A 17,777-nucleotide genomic window follows, 5' to 3' on the forward strand; every position below is an offset into this window, starting at 1 on the left:
GTCGCATACACGCTGGCATGAGCAGAGGCCATACCCTCGTGAACGGCTGGTATCAGTGAGGACTTGCGGTCTGCGTTGGAATCAATCTGTCACCAACGTCGTTAATTCTCACATGGGGAACTTTTTCAAAACTTAAATGAGAAGAGTATTTAGAAGGGAGAAGGGAAACCTCTAGGGTAATTACTTCCATTCTCAGTTGCAGCAATGGCTGCCAAGATGTCATCCTCATTCTTACTTTTGGAACATGTAACTGCTGCTACTACATATGTTGCTAATGCTGTCTTCTCTGCTTCATCAGCAATACTATTGCCAACAGCGTGAACCTCTACACGCTGATGACCAAGAGTATGAATTACAAACACGAGTGGCGACCGTTCTTTAAACTCAGCCACTCGAACCCATAGCATTTTGTGCTACCTTTGGAATCACGAAATTCATTTTGTGTACAAAAGAATAAATCGTCATTGTAAGACTGTACACAGTAGTAAGAGTCGCCCACAATGATAGTAGTCACACAAGGGTCAGCATACTCCAGTGCAAGCACTAGAGCACGTAGCTCTGTCAATTGGGTGGTACAGTCCCCTAATATCTGTCTATGCACTACATTGGACTTGAACTCTCCATTCACCATGGTACCAACCACTATTGAGTAGGCCGCTGAATACTCGTGCTTAGATACCGTCGCGTAAATGATTCAATGGAAATCCTCCAGAGGGCACATGGTCAGAGTAGCCGGTTGAACGAATTCATACTGCAAGTACTCTTGTGTTTGCAAAGAGGAATCAAAAATGAACGTGACATCCGGAGACGTCAAGTATGTAGCCATTGTATCCACCGGGGATGCAAAGCTTTTGAATTTGGTACACTACCTTTCGTCACTGCCTCCGATGCAGGATACGGAATAACAACTAACATGTGCTTCTCTTGCGACAGTGCCCGTTCTTTTAGAATCGCCATCTGCACTGCTGTCAAAACTTTTTCCACAGTGGAAAAATGCATTTCAGCCGAAGTGTACAAGTGTGACTTGTAAGCAATAGGGACTGTGTCACCCTCATTAAAAGTGAGGTACGTAAAACCAACCGCCCCAGGCACGATTCTTATCACCAGGTGGGTGTGGTTATCACGAGTCAGAAAGAATTTAGATTCTAGAAGATCAGCCCGCAAAGATTGCAAGATGGCTGAATGTGTAGGCAGCCAGCACGATTTGGTGAAAGTAGGCATACAGAGGCTTGATACGCTGGACATATTTGGGAATGTAAGTACACCCGAAGTTAAAAAACCCAGTAAAGATTGTAGTTTTTTCAGAGTTGTAGGAGCGCGCAGGTATGCACATTTCTCCAGGAAGTGAGACGCTAAACCTCGACCTTCATTGTTGAGCTCATAGCCCAAGAACAACACTGTGTACTCTGCAATGTGAGACTTTGCAAAGTTAAATTTGTAACTGAAGTCCGCAAACATGCATGTGATGCAGTCAACGTGAGACAGATGCCTCCATAATTCATCTTCTGTGAGATAAATATCATCCACATACGAGCATGCATCAGGGTCGAGTCCCTCTAAAAGAGAGACAATGCGGGTGGTTAAGACACCTAGCCTGTTCTTATAGTCCATGACTAATCTTGTGAACTGTTTTTGTTTGCCGCCACAGGTGAAAGCTGTCCATTGACTACTAATAGAGGACAGATTATGGCTGAAAGAGCCATTGGATAGGTCAAGTGTGGTTTTAAACCGTTTATGCACAAGACTATCCACAAGGGCAGAACTGTGAGTATTCTGTACCGCGCAGGTCTGACAATGTGTGTTTAAATGTCGGTAATCCAATACCAAATGGCCATCAGGCTTGGTCACAGTAAAAAGAGGATTATTCATCGGTGACTGGCATGTTTCAATCACACCTTGAAACTCCAATTGTTCAAGGATTTCCGTTACGGGAGTTTTCACTTCACGTCGCATGGGATATTGGGGTTGAGTCTGTGGCATAGATCGCAAAGGAATCTCATGTTGAGGGGAAAGTTTGTCCCATCCACATTGAGTACAGTACAAAGCCAACTCTTCTGAAAAATTCAGGGCCTGCTCTTTTGGCACAGTGTGCGCGAAACTAGGGAGGATTACCTCCTCCCTTTGCGGAGCGGTGAGAACGAAAGGTGGGGGACAGTCATCCTCCACCAACAAAATGTCATAGGTAGGGGTTAGATTTTCACAAAATATCCCTTTTATATACCGGTGAATGTCACCTTCAATTAAAAGAACTATTTCATATAGTCTGTCAGGGGGAGCCACTCTAGTGTCAGCTGTCTCAACACCAACGAATGTGTCAGTTGTTGTCGCCTTCAGATATGGACGCAATGCTTCCTGCACTACTGTAATTTCCGCTGGGCTGTCTAACAGCGTCAGCGCTCATGTCAGGTTCCGAAACTGTGTTCTCACTATCCGTGGCTTTCTTCTTCTGAAACTGGGGTCTTTGACGTGGAAAGTCATCCTGCTTGACTTTACCTTCTTTTGGGCGGGACTGCTCACGGCTTGTCTCCACCCCTGGTCGATGAGACCGATGTTTCCTGTAAAGAGCGAGGAGAACATTGAACAGGAACCTGAAAATGATCAGGTGACCTAATATTATCGCGTATGCGCAAATCATATGTGCGCTCAGTACACAAAGGTATTGGCAATTTAGGACGTGGCCCCTGTTTCTGTTGCTGTTTACCCTGTTTTTTATTCTTATTCCAATTCTGTTTTGGAAAATTCGGGCGAACATCCTTGTCGGTCCTCGCCGTCTGAGTATGCTGCTGTGCTGATTTCTTAGCGAAAGGCTTAACACCCAAACTATTGCGGCCAATGGTCTTATAAGCCTCCACAATGATCTTTGGTAACCCCGGCATTGGGGACATCGCGTAAAGCATTACTCACCTGGAAATTTACCGCATCGCTCTTGACATTTGCAATGACGGAAACTACGTCAAACACTACAACGAGTCTCAGTCCCAATTCAACCGCTGCCTCTGCCCCGTGTTCACCCTGGACACGCTTAATGACGGAGGGTAGGACAGCCATGGACGGAGTGCCGAAGCACTTTGCATAGACTGCCGCAATAATTCTACCCCAGGTATTACAATCAGGCACCTCTGGTATTAAGTCTTTCTGCAAACTAATTGTTCCAATCCTGTGACTTGCTGATAACACGGATGCAGTGTGTAACTGGCCAAAACCGGCCACGTGGCCCCGGAATGGACAAAGGGCCAAACTGATCCGCAGTTATCGATTGGGGAAGGGCGTTATTAAACCAAACACGATGCTGCCAGGCTGTAATAGGAATCTCAAGTGTTCTATATGGGGTGTAGTTTAGAGAAACGTACCAGAACCCGCATCGACTGCAGGAAAGGTAACCCATGAGTAGAAGAGCTCAAACGGGTATACAGCCTCAGCACTCACCACAAAAACAACTGCCATGCTGTCCAAGGTGAGGCCAGACGTGTGCAAATGATTGCAGACTGCCATCCTACTATGCTATGGGATGTCAACGTCTGCCTTGAGGACGCAGTAGAGAAAAGATAATGCAAATGAAATGTAGCACAAATGGGTAGTAATTCAAAGTTCGAACCTTTTTAAATTATCAAGCTTGATTAAACCATGTAAATATTGGTAGGGTATTCCGTCACCACTGTCAACCGGAAACAATAGTGAGGGTGTCGTGGACTGATATAAGCACTACTCGAGATTCTCAAAATAAGACCACATCGTTAGGTGCGCCATGTTGCAGGGATTCTGCTCATACACAGAACTGTGCACAGAGACCCAGGACCTCAGTGAATTGTAGTGTACCAAAAAACTCACATCAGTACCTAGAACCCCCTAACAGACTAGAATCAGTGTCTCATTAGCTCTTCGTCCTATAGCAAAGTTATCAATGATTAGACAACCCAGAAAATGCGACTTAGGGTACTCTCAGGAATGGTGGGATTCAAGAACACTCTTTCGTTTGTTTTTATCATACAAATTCACAACGTGAGGAAATAGAGGCACGGAAAAGTTTAAAATCTTTATTTTTAACGACGTGCTCTAAGATGCAGTATTTTTGCTAACATAAGCAGGCATATGATTAAACATAATACGATCAGCGTTGTTACAATTCCATAAAACACAAATGGAGAAATCATGGTTTAATGATAGTGGAAACAGGACCTACAGAGCCTCATGTACCGCCCTCCCTTGCTAGAAGCTAATTTTATTATAATATTATAATAATAATAGAAAGTCTCTTAGGCTTGAATGAGGGACCCCAAACCTACAAGATCAGTAGAGACGAATCACATCAGGATCTGCATAAGCTCTCTCTCTCTGAAAACGGATTTTCTCCAAGTGTCTAAAATCAGGCATGCAGTGCCATATCAAGAAGCCAGAATTTCAGTTAGCTGCAGCTGCGTGCATGTTGTGTCTATAGCGTGGGCAGAACAGGCCGAATAACAGCTACATTGTTATGATAATTGGAGGCTTCTGTACTCGCTTTGTCGACTAAGGTGGGGATGTAAGTCTAGGGATGTTGAAAATAAGCCATTCTCAATTCAAGCAGGCTAACTAACAACAACAGTTACATGTTGTGTTGTGTGCAAAAAGCAGCAAAAAGGTAAAATGGCGTTTAAACTTCTAGTAAGTCTATGATAACATAGCAATGTGTGCAAACAGGGCTCTGCCTTTACTACTGTAGGTATGCCCTATGAATGATGTGAATTTGTACCGCCATGGAATGAGTGTTTCATGGAACATGCAGAGCCGCAAACTGTCGATCTGTGCAAGGATGGGTGAGGTCAGCCTCCCACCGCTGTCTAAGAGCTGTCAGGGAGACTGTAGTCCGGACACATAATGACGCAAACCAATGTACCAGATGGTCTCCGGATCCTATCACATGGAGGTACTGAACACTGAGATGAATTGGGGGCTTGTGGGATAAACCACCCCATTTGCCCCGCAGTGGGGCGAACATGAAATAGTATCATAGAAAAGGGCCAGGAATGTCTCATAAGGAATAAGGGCGTGTTGATAATATAGGTCACACAATGTATGCCCTCCTCAGGCATGCCATACAGTGAGTTTTGCAGCGGAAGTGAAGACGTTAATCCTCGGAGTGCGCAGGACGCCATCGCTGGTGCATAAGGAGTGTGGGACCGTGGGAGCACGAGGCACCTCCAATAGCATCTGTAATAAAGGTGTATGAGGTCTAGTTTGGGCACGGGAATGGAATAGATGGTAAATAGAGTCCAGGCGGGTACGTTGTAGCTGTGTTCTCAGTCTGCTGGCCAGCCATCTAGTGGCCCACCCATTGAATCTGGGAGGCCAAATAATAGTGCCCAAACTCAACTTTATATTGCGGCACTTAAAAATTAATAAACTACAATGTGTTTGCATATTAGTTACCTCTCGGATCTCCCCTAGGTGTCCCAGGGGTGGGTGGTCTGATATTTATAGGAAGATTCCTTATAAAATGGTTTTTATATGCCCTGGGGTTAGTGAAATTGCACATTTCACTCTCCACATTGCAGTGCAGTGCTTCCCAAAATCGACTTTTGTGCTAGGAGCAATGAGAAATGAGGATCTACAGTATCTTGACATAATCAGAACCTCTAAAGTCTCCCCTAGCTGTTCCAGGGATGGCGGTCCTGTAGGGGTAGGCAGGGTCCTTATAAAACAGGTTTCATAAGCCCTGGTGTTGGAGAAATTGCCCAGTTCATTTTCCCCATTTCAGATCCCCAGCCACATAGGTTCACATGGCAAGAAGTTACTAGCTAATAATTCCTGCTGGCTGAATCATAAAATATAGATCAAGGACTTCCTTGAAATTTATTGATAAATCCAACAATATGCTACTGTTGAATTTCTCCTGAAATGTACATGCAAGAAGTTATAAGACTTTCTTTACTGTTAGCCAAAATTCAGCCTTCCAGCGGTCTGTCCTGATTGGTCAGAGTTAACTGGATTAGCCAGGCTGCTTTGAGGAGGTGATTAGAATATCAAGGGGTCAGCGAGCCACACTGGGTTCTGCTACATAGGAATGCCAGAGCAAGGGGAAGGGGTCGTAAAACATCCTCTTCAAAGAGAAGAGGGGAAAGACGGTGTAAGTAAGGTCCAGTTACAGCCCTACCCTTTGTACCCAAACAAATGGTGGGATTAAGGAAGGAACGAGCAGATGCAACGTGGACAGTGTGGAGATGGGCCACCCTGAAGGTGACCTTAGAGATGGTGCTCTCTGGGAGAAAACAGTGCCACACTTTGGAGGATGTGGTCAAACCCTGGGGTGTTGCCCTGTACCTCATTGGACAAGAGCCCCCACCCCCGGTTTGACCCAGAGAACTTGGAATAAGTGTCTGAGTGGGGAGGAGCGTCTCAGATCTGCTGCTTGAAAATCAAGGAAGAAGAAAGGGCCACGTTGGGGAGTTTGATTTGCACCAACCAGGCCCTGCACACTGAAGACTGCGCCTGCTGCACAATCTAGAACTACAGCCCTGTGGACTACCTTGCTTCAAAAGGACTAAAGAGTGGACTCCCTGCAAGCTACAGGTTAACAGAGCTCACCCGGACCACCACCACCAAGAATTCTCAGCAGGGAGTACTACCAGTAGATTTGTAAGGGTTTTGTCCAAGCGGATTGTGGGAACTGAAGTCCCAAATTTTCCAGGACCATCTTAGAGCTTGCAGACCCTTGGGGTAAGTTTTGGACACTGCGAAACCCTCTGGGTAACTTCAGGAAGAAGTTCCAGAAGTTTGGAGAACTTTGGAGCAATTTTGGAAAAAAGCTCTGTAAGTGGACCAACCCAAACTGGCCAGCCAATCCGGCGACCCCAACCGCGAGCCGGCCAGTCATCCAGGTTTGTCCTGCTGAAAAGCTACGGTGGTCCGACTTCCAGAGTTTTTCCAGGAGTAAGATGAAACACATGCCAGCGAACCCACATCGAAGCCGGCCTGGTGAAGAGCATCAAGAGACCCCTGAAGGAAAAGCTCTGTAAAAGTTTCTAAGACCGTAATGTAGGAGAGGTGACCAGGACCAACCTCAAGAGTAAAGCCGCCCACCTTCAACCTTGTGCCATCCTGGACCTCTGGTCTTCCTGCTTGAAAGATCAAGAGGTCTGACTCTGATGAGTTTGGCCAGGAGTTCGTTGCAAGGCAAGCGATGGAACACTCACTAAATCCGGACTGGCTGAGAGCCTCGAGGGACCCTGGGAAGAAAGGCTCCAGAAATGTTTCTAAGTCAGAAGGTAAACATTTTGACTGAGACCTACCATGTGCTGTATGTTTCTATGTGTTATATAGTGCCAAATCTTTAAAAATTCATATCTCTGGTTCTCATATTGGAATCTTTCCGTTTTGGTGTCATTTTAAGGTTACAAATATTTCCTATTTCTATAAATTTGTGTTGGAATTCTATTGTGTGTTGTGTCTTGATTATTTACTGAATTGGTGTTTTAAATACTTTACCTACCTGTCTTTGCAGTTAAGCCCGCCTGCTCACAGCCAAGCTACTAAGGGTTGAGCATTGGAATAATTTTCTAAGACCGATTATGAAGCCCTAGTCTGTGTTCGTGGCCCCATTGCCAGTGGCAGATGTACATTTGCTAGTATTAATAATCCACTTTCCAATAGTGTGTGAACGATCATACATGTCTCCTCACTCTGCCCCACCTCATGCTCCCCTGGCTCCCACACATCGTACAGCAAATCTTGGACTTATGAGGTTCACATCACCTACACCATCTCTGCTCTATCACCTTGTTGACGCTGAAGAATACACAGGTCGAAACAAGAACACCAGTAAAGGCCACCTCTACCTCCCCGGATACCGTGCAGAGGAAACTGTTCTAGATCTTTGCCACATCATTAAGTAGTTCTCTCCTGAGATGGGGTCTCAGGAGAGACAGTCCTACTCCTGACGGAGACTCTCCAGGATCTGCTGGTATTCAGGCGTGCCCTTCTGCAAGTACGACTCTTGCGCGACCCAGGATTCGAGTGCCTGCCGCTGCGTATCCTGAAGGACATTCAGCTCCCAGTAGATGTTCAGTAGCTGGTAGAAGCCCATCTGGTAGTAGGCTTTGGCGCCTTCATCCGACATGGATCTTGCAGATGAGAGCTTTACACGTGGAAACTGCAGGGCTGTGAATGAGAAACACAGAAGCTGTTGCTTGATGTCCCTTGGCGTCAACATCTGCATCTAGGGGACCCACCCAGGGGGGAATCAATGCTATTGCTTCATGTCATGGGCTTTAGCACTTGAGACCTTTGAACACATGAGTAGATGCGGGATAGTTAAGGATTCACGTGTGATGTCATGGCCATCCAGGCGTTCCACCACACAAATGAACAAATGCATCAGTGTCGGAGATTCAGACATCACGTGCTTCAACATCTGGAGAACCTACCTTAGAAACAAACTCATCAATGGGTTGAGACAGCAGAGATAATGCTTCAGGTGTCATGGGTTGGGGTATCTGCATCCAGTGACCCACCCAGGGGACATCACAGGCACCCACCCACACATCCATGCTAATGCTTCATTCTTCATGGAATTCCTGCAATGCACTCCACCTGCATCCTGCTGAGGTTCCATCTTTAGCGTCCCTCACTGATGCTACCTGTGTGTGAATCTCTCCATCACATACCTGCCTCCTGCCTGAGGTTCTATCCTTAGCGTCACTCACTGATGCTACCCGTGTGTGAATCTCTCCATCACATACCTGCATCCTGCCTGAGGCTCTCCGATGCCAGTGGATGAGCAGCGATCATGGACAGTTTCAGCACCTTCTCCCAGTCTCCACTCAAGATCTCCTTTGCGATCATCGCTCTGTAAATCACAAGGACGCATTGTGAGGCAGCGCTCAGAGTTCAGGTTTCCTTCTTTCAACCTTGTTGCTGCATTGGCCTCTCATCAGTGGGAGTTTGCCACATTCAAGCACTAAAGAGACTATGAGCAAAGTGCAGGTCCCTGTAAAGTAAGGTGAGTGTGGGGTGCATTTGACAGGGGTGCTGAGTGTTTGTGCTTTACAACTAGCAGCAGTTGGATGCCTTGGAGTAGAAATGCAAGCTCGAGAGATTTGGAGACCGGCTGAGTCACACATGCCTAGCTCTAATCCATAATGGCAGGGGATCAAAAATTGATGGAATGGAATGCATCTTTGGGTAATTATTAGTAGTTATGATCAATTCAAACATTTCCAGGATCATATTTTGCCTTCCTGTAGAGTCCGTGTAGGGAGCTGGCCCTCTGTGCAGTGCACTAAAACTAAGCACACTATGTAGAGTTCAAGAATCCCCAGGAAGTGGCATAGTGGTAAAGTAGATAGGACTAACGCTCTATTTTGTGGTAAGTCAGGGCGAGCAGTTAGACTTATCACAGGGTCATGCAAAACCTTTGTTGTGACACAGAGGAAAGAAGCAACACAAACGCTAGAATAAATCTGATACAAATGTTGTATAAAAATAAGACTAATCTTTATATATTTTTGAGAAGCAAGACTTCAAATCGGAGATTTACTTTGTACACCTTATAAATACTCGAAATACTTTGTAGACTGTGAAATTCAAAATAAAAGAGTAGTTCAAAGTATGCAGTCCGTACGGTATCTACGCACTCGGCAGTCGACAGCGTTAAATGTTTACCACCGTGGACAGTGCAGAAGGCAGTGGAGCGGGGTTCTTTGTATTGAGTTCATTGGATCCCAAAGCGTCACCGTCGCGGTCGCCGGTAGCAGCTCACTGTCATTTCATGTGACACCCCCACCCGGCGGTTGAGGTCGCTGGGATGAAGGTGCAGCCTTGGTCGGGGGAGTACCGCTGATGCTGGATTCCGCTGAGGAGTTTCTAATGACCACGCTACTTGGAGGTCTTCTACACTGGATAGATGAAGATCTTTGAGGGTCCATTGTTGAGGTACAACAGGCAATTGGCAAAGGCTGGAAGGTCTTTGGGGTTTTCTTGGAGACCTCGCCGCTCTCGGGTAGGGCAGCCAGCCCAGTTGTTGAGTCTAGGATTTCACCATTTGTTTCTGCAGCAGAGCTCAGTTCCTGATCCATCAGCGGTCTTTTTCCGTTGTCTTCTTCTGTCTGTTGAATCTGAGGTCAGGTTCTCAGAAAGCAACCTAAATACGAAATTTAAGGGCATTTTCAGGTGAGGCCAGGTAATAGCCAATGGGCCGCTTACAGGCAAGGTGCCTACACCCTCTTTATGCTCACCTCATATAGGGGGCGGGCATAGCCTGACTCCTAGCAGACTACTATACTCATATTCAAGATCACGGATAGCCAAAAGTGAGGTCTACCTCACCTGTTCCACCAGAGGGTGGGTACAGGGGGAGGCTGACACACCTCCTAATTTACCTACTTTTCCTGCCAATCCTGCTACCAGCAAGTGAGGCAGGACTGGGGGGTCACCATCTGCTTCTAACAGTGGAGGATGGGGGGGGGGGGAGATGTGACCACGTCCACCCAGACAGGCATTGCCTCTGAATCTGGAGAGCTCTGGCTCTACCCTGGGCCCAGAAACAACTGGCTACAACCAGACAGGGACTACACCAGTGGTTGGTAGGTTTTAGGGGATTCTCTTGAAGGGTCTCCTGTGTGAATGTATTAATAAATCCACCATTGGGACTAGCGAGGATTTAGTAAGACAAGATGTTTCATATCAACATCCCTTGCGAGAGTGAAGCCATCATGGGGCTGGGAAACTCGTGACGAGGGGCACCGAGCTCATGTGCTCTTTATGGCTTCATTGGGCACAATAGCCCCAGAATGGACCTGACAATGTAGGGGCACCCCTGCTCACGCGTGGGGCCTCACCGGAGATATAGTGCACCCAGCCGTAGGGTTATTGAGGCCTTCTAGAGGGGTTACTTATGTTATGTTATGTTAGAGATATTTGTAAAGCGAAACTGTTACCCTAGGGTGTCCTGGCGCTAGCTACAATCCTCTGAATGAAGCATGATTTATGACCGGGTTATCAATCAATCAAAAAGCCACATTTTGAGGGACTTCCTGACTACGGGTAAGACAGCGATGCTCCGCAGATGAAAGGGGAGGTCACTCCACGCCTTTGCCGCACATGCAAAAAAGCTTCTGCCACCCCAACTGGTTTTTTTTGTGCGTAGTACTGTCACCAAATTTGCTCCCATGGAGCGGAGTGGTCTTTTTGGCACATACCACTGGAATTGCCTCTTCAAATTATCTGTTCCAACGCCTTGTAGGGCTTTGAATTCCATACGGAGGGACTTAAACTGTACACGTTTCTTGTCGGGTAACCAGTGGAGTCTTTGGATTTCACTAGAGACAGATGCAAATTTAGATGTGCCGGGAAGCAGTCTAGGGGCCGCGTTCTGCAGCAGTTGGAGTTTGTGCAGAAGGCGATCCTGAATGTTCAGGTAAAGGCAATTACAATGTCTAGCCTAGCCATAGTTAGTGATGTGATTACCATACGCTGAATGTCCCTTGGCAAAAAAGGCAGAATTTTTTTGCATGTTCTACGGACATATGACGTGGCCGAGACTGCTGCATTGACTTGGCCACTAAAATTGAGTCTGTTGTCTTTACAAACTCCCAAATGTGTTACTTTCCTAGTGGTTGTCAGGGGAGAGAACTCATAGACACCGGTCACCAGCTTAGGCTCCAAAAGTTGGGATCATTTCCAAACAGGATAAGGTCCGTTTTACGTGAGCTTAGTTTCAGACAATTTTGAGACATCCACCTCCCCGCTGCTTCTATAGAGTCATGGAACCGTTTAACTATTCCATTTTCCTCCCCTGGTAGCAGCGACACCACAATTTGTGTGTTTTCCGCGTAGTAGGAGAGACAAAAGCCAAAGCAGTCAATAAGGGGGGCCAAGGAGGACACATACTCCACAAGGCTGAGAAAACCGTGTGGAGCAAAATTCACCTTAAGAGACAATTTGCGATCTGTCCGAGAGGAAGGACTTTAAGAGTTTCCATGCTTTACCCTGGACTCTGCAATCCTGCAACCGGTCCATCAATAAATCATGATGGACTGTATCAAAGGCCACAGAAAGGTCCAACATAATCATAGCGGCCTTTCCTCCCTGAGCTAGGGCTACCCTGATCTCTTCCGTAGATTTTAGGAGCGAAGGATATTCAATTGTGTATTCATTTCTTTCTCAATCAGTTTAGCTCAAAGTGGGAGACGTGAGATGGGTAGGAAACTGTTGGGGTCCCTGGGTTCTATCTTAGGTTTTTTTAAGCAGTGGTAATATTGATGCAATTTCCCAGGATTTAGGAAAATACCCGTTGAGAAACATTGCGTTAAATAGTGAGGTAAGTGCAAAGGCAATCGGTTCGGGGGCCAGTTTTAGCACTGCGACAGGACACCGATTATAAAGGAATCCTGATTGTGTCGACATTAAAAGATTATGGGTGTCCATAACGGATAGTGGTGCGAAATTGTCAAAAATAGACTCATGACCCTCTGTTGAGTCTACTGTCCTGACCGTTGTCGGTCCTTTGAATGTTGAAAAGGTGGCCTCCACTTTTTCCAAGAAAGACCTGGTGATTTCGATTTCTTTTACTTATATAAACCTCAAGTAGTGCGTGTAGGCATGGCACACAGAGCTGTGTCTAGATAAGTGATAGAATGCAGACCATCTTTCTTTCAAATGTTCTTGATTGCTTAAGGCATAAAAAATACCCTCCCACGTGCAGACTTGGTCCGTGCCCTGCCTCAATGCCTATAAACACGTTTGTGCACTTTTACGATGGAGGCAAGGGAAGCAGCTGAGGCTGTTGAGTTTGCAATTACCCCTGCCGAAGGGCTATTGAGCCCAAACTGCATTGAGTTTATGTGAATATGACTTTCAGGGATAAATGATGTACGATATATACCCACGTGCTAAAGAGAAAGGCATGGATAGGCTTATTAATCTTTAGCATTTGAAGCTATGGGAAAACATGAGGCCTTGCATGTGGATGAAGAAAGTTATGAATAAACATTTGACAAAATATGGAGTTTAATTGATTAACATGGTTATTAAATGAAAAACTGAGTATTTGGGGTGCTGAAGTATGTTATTGTGCGACTAGTAATGGGGCGCAACTGCTCTCCATTTTCCTTGGATTTGAACACCAGGCTCTCAGTCAACAAGAGAATCATTTTCAAGCTCCTCACACAGGCCTCTAAAGCTCTCCACAACACACAGTACCAGCCAATGTGAACCACTGCCTCACATTCCATGTATCCGCCAGACAACTCCATTCCGTCCATCGCACCCTCGCCTCCGTCCCCAGGATCCACAAGACCAGAACCGGAGGAAGTTCTTTCTCCTACCTCACTGCCAAGACCTGGAACACCCGACCCCTGCACCGACCTGGAACACCCTGCCCCTGCACCGACCTGGAACCCCCAGCCCCTGCACCGACCTGGAACACCCTGCCCCTGCACCGACCTGGAACACCCTGCCCCTGCACCGACCTGGAACACCCTGCCCCTGCACCGACCTGGAACACCCTGCCCCTGCACCGACCTGGAACCCCCAGCCCCTGCCCCGACCTGGAACCCCCAGCCCCTGCACCGACCTGGAACACCCTGCCCCTGCACCGACCTGGAACACCCTGCCCCTGCACCGACCTGGAACACCCTGCCCCTGCACCGACCTGGAACACCCTGCCCCTGCACCGACCTGGAACACCCTGCCCCTGCACCGACCTGGAACACCCTGCCCCTGCACCGACCTGGAACACCCTGCCCCTGCACCGACCTGGAACACCCTGCCCCTGCACCCTGGCAATTAGTGTTGCTGACCCAATTCAAGAAGGACCTGAAGACCTGGCTCTTCGAAAGATCCTCCACATCCAGAAGGACCAGTAGCCCCCATGTCTTGAGACCCTCACGGGTAAGTAGCCACACTTTATAAACCCCTAATTGATGGATTGATGTCGGCTATTTGGTTTCTACTATAGCTAGACGTGTGGCCTGCGATAGCAGTGCTGCATTGTCCAGGGGAGGGGTCCCTAGTAGATCTTCCTCTGTCCCCGTTCCCTAGGTATCAGGGGTACCAATTACTAGGGACTTATAGGAGGAACAGAAGCAGTGCCAATCGTGGTACATTTTTAGGGCAAGAGGTCAGGTTTTGGGGCCCTAGTTGTCAGGACCGCAGCACTCTTACAGGTCGAAGTCACATCAACATCAGGCAAAAAGTGGGGGGCTAACCATGCAAAAGACAAAGCCGGAGAAGGAGCGCAGTCCAGGTGTTCACATGGACATTTACACCGGATGTATGTTGTTACAACGCATGCTTTTTCCACACATGCCTTTACAACGCAGGTTTTACAACGCAAGTCGTTACAACGACTTGCGTTGGGGGGCGATGGATAGTGAATAGTTCAATTTACTATTCCAACTCCAGTCCCCGTGGATAGTAGGGACGGTTTTGGATAGTAAATTAAACTATTCCCTATCCTACTTTGCACTCCAGTACAAGTCTTTGTAACGACTTGCGTTGTAAATCCTGCGTTGTAAAGGTACTGCATGGAAAAAGTTTCGTTGTAAAGGATGCTTCCCTTTACACCACATGGGTCAACCACTGGGTGACTGAAGGGGCCCAGGGATGCTTTTCAACGTATTCAAATGTAAGCACCCGAAATGTACCCCACATTACGGGATGCAAAGGAAGTTGTGCCAGCTAACCCACACTTGACTTTCTAGTCTGCCATGTGTTTTCCCAGGTACTTAGCCTTCACATGCACCAAAGAGACTCCACATCTTCATGGCAGTGGTAGGCTGCTCAAGGGTCAGCTACTGCCCCCTTGTGCTCTGCTGTGAAGAGCCTGGACCTGCTGGTGGCAGCACATTAGAGATCAATACAACGGAGTGACCAACGTGTAGCCTATCTGAAGGGGACGGATAAGAGGAGAAGGGGCTCCTTCAATTTCCAAGACCCCCAGGTGAAAGTGTCCGACTGTCTCTTACCCCTTTGTCACTATGCTGGGCATCATGCTAGGACTCAAGAGAAACAGGGGATGTCCTGGCCACTGTACAGCCTGCCCGGCTGATGCCAGCCTCTCTTCTGTGCTATCCTGGCCACTGTACAGCCTGCCCAGCTGATGCCAGCCTCTATTCTGTGCTTTCATGGCCACTGTACAGCCTGCCCAGCTGATGCCAGCCTCTCTTCTGTGCTTTCATGGCCACTGTACAGCCTGCCCAGCTGATGCCAGCCTCTCTTCTGTGCTTTCATGGCCACTGTACAGCCTGCCCAGCTGATGCCAGCCTCTCTTCTGTGCTTTCATGGCCACTGTACAGCCTGCCCAGCTGATGCCAGCCTCTCTTCTGTGCTTTCAAGGCCACTGTACAGCTGCCCAGCTGAAGCCAGCCTCTCTTCTGTGCTTTCATGGCCACTGTACAGCCTGCCCAGCTGATGCCAGCCTCTCTTCTGTGCTATCCTGGCCACTGTACAGCCTGCCCAGCTGATGCCAGCCTCTCTTCTGTGCTTTCATGGCCACTGTACAGCCTGCCCAGCTGATGCCAGCCTCTCTTCTGTGCTATCCTGGCCACTGTACAGCCTGCCCAGCTGATGCCAGCCTCTCTTCTGTGCTTTCATGGCCACTGTACAACCTGCCCAGCTGATGCCAGCCTCTCTTCTGTGCTTTCAAGGCCACTGTACAGCTGCCCAGCTGAAGCCAGCCTCTCTTCTGTGCTTTCATGGCCACTGTACAGCCTGCCCAGCTGATGCCAGCCTCTCTTCTGTGCTATCCTGGCCACTGTACAGCCTGCCCAGCTGATGCCAGCCTCTCTTCTGTGCTTTCATGGCCACTGTACAGCCTGCCCAGCTGATGCCAGCCTCTCTTCTGTGCTTTCATGGCCACTGTACAGCCTGCCCAGCTGATGCCAGCCTCTCTTCTGTGCTTTCATGAAATCTGGGAAGATGCACTCTGAACGGCTCAGAGGAAAGTTCACAATTTAAAGAAGGTTTTGTGTGTGCTCTACTCCACTTCCTCCAGTGCTCAGAAATCAAGATAAATACTGGATAAATACAACCCGTTGTCCAGTCGGGACACAGGATGACCCCCCCCCCCCAAAGGAACGACTCAAAAGGAGACTTGAGGACCTTACCAGCTAGCCCACTGTGAATTGAACAGAAAAATGTTAGGAAAGGAAAAGTACTGAACAAGCACTGTCCCCAACAAACCCTGTATGATGAACCACTTTGCATCTTTACAGCATGACAGGGAGACAGATATTAGATGTCTTCTACTCCTATCACTGTTCCCCATATTAGACGTTACTTCCTCCTAGCACTGTTCCTAATGTAAGATGTCTCCTCCTCTCCTCAGCCTAGTCCTAATATTAGACGTCTACTACTCCTAGTGTTGTTCCTAATATCAGATGTCTATTACTCCCCTCAGCCTCTCTAATATTATACATCTCCTCCCCTGTGCCTGCTTCATATGTGAGATACCTCCTCCTCCTGGCACTGTTACTAATAATAGATGTGTCTTTACCTGAGCCTGTTTCTAATATTAGACGTGTCCTCCTCCTCGTACTGTTCCTAGTATCAGACGTCTCCTCCTCCTCGCACTGTTCCTAATATCAGACGTCTCCTCCTCCTCGCACTGTTCCTAATATCAGACGTCTCCTCCTCCTCGCACTATTCCTAATATCAGACGTCTCCTCCTCCTAGCACTGTTCCTAATATCAGACGTCTCCTCCTCCTCGCACTGTTCCTAATATCAGACGTCTCCTCCTCCTAGCACTGTTCCTTATATCAGGCGTCTCCTCCTCCTCGCACTGTTCCTAATATCAGACGTCTCCTCCTCCTAGCACTGTTCCTAATATCAGGTGTCTCCTCCTCCTCGCACTGTTCCTAATATCAGGTGTCTCCTCCTCCTCGCACTGTTCCTAATATCAGACGTTTCCTCCTCCTAGCACTGTTCCTAATATCAGACGTCTCCTCCTCCTCGCACTGTTCCTAATATCAGACGTCTCCTCCTCCTAGCACTGTTCCTTATATCAGGCGTCTCCTCCTCCTCGCACTGTTCCTAATATCAGACGTCTCCTCCTCCTAGCACTGTTCCTAATATCAGACGTCTCCTCCTCCTCGCACTGTTCCTAATATCAGACGTCTCCTCCTCCTCGCACTGTTCCTTATATCAGGCGTCTCCTCCTCCTCGCACTGTTCCTAATATCAGACGTCTCCTCCTCCTAGCACTGTTCCTAATATCAGGTGTCTCCTCCTCCTCGCACTGTTCCTAATATCAGACGTTTCCTCCTCCTAGCACTGTTCTTAATATCAGGTGTCACTTCCTCCTCGCACTGTTCCTAATATCAGACGTCTCCTCCTCCTCGCACTGTTCCTAATATCAGACGTTTCCTCCTCCTAGCACTGTTCTTAATATCAGGTGTCACTTCCTCCTCGCACTGTTCCTAATATCAGACGTCTCCTCCTCCTCGCACTGTTCCTAATATCAGACGTTTCCTCCTCCTAGCACTGTTCTTAATATCAGGTGTCACTTCCTCCTCGCACTGTTCCTAATATCAGACGTCTGTTCCTAATATCAGACGTCTCCTCCTCCTCGCACTGTTCCTAATATCAGACGTCTCCTCCTCCTCGCACTGTTCCTAATATCAGACGTTTCCTCCTCCTAGCACTGTTCCTAATATCAGACGTCTCCTCCTCCTCGCACTGTTCCTTATATCAGACGTCTCCTCCTCCTCGCACTGTTCCTAATATCAGATGTCTCCTCCTCCTCGCACTGTTCCTAATATCAGACGTCTCCTCCTCCTCGCACTGTTCCTAATATCAGACGTTTC

The 17,777-nt window shown here is 47.7% G+C and overlaps 1 protein-coding gene across 1 annotated transcript in view; it reads right to left on the reverse strand.

Moving 5' to 3' along the window:
• Window positions 1-7,200: 7,200 nt before the first annotated feature.
• The window catches only part of LOC147725821 (uncharacterized), a 272,536-nt gene continuing 261,959 nt past the window's right edge, over window positions 7,201-17,777 (reverse strand). Inside the window, exons 8-9 of the mRNA XM_086959996.1 lie at window positions 8,715-8,821; window positions 7,201-8,133 (exon numbers count right to left, since the gene is read on the reverse strand). Of these exons, the coding sequence (XP_086816122.1) occupies window positions 7,904-8,133; window positions 8,715-8,821 (337 nt within the window). The 3' untranslated portion in view covers window positions 7,201-7,903. The remainder of the gene's footprint in view (window positions 8,134-8,714; window positions 8,822-17,777) is intronic.

Source organism: Lissotriton vulgaris, chromosome 3_1 (genome assembly GCF_964263255.1).
Source record: "Lissotriton vulgaris chromosome 3_1, aLisVul1.2, whole genome shotgun sequence".
NCBI classification, from domain to species: Eukaryota; Metazoa; Chordata; class Amphibia; order Caudata; family Salamandridae; genus Lissotriton; species Lissotriton vulgaris.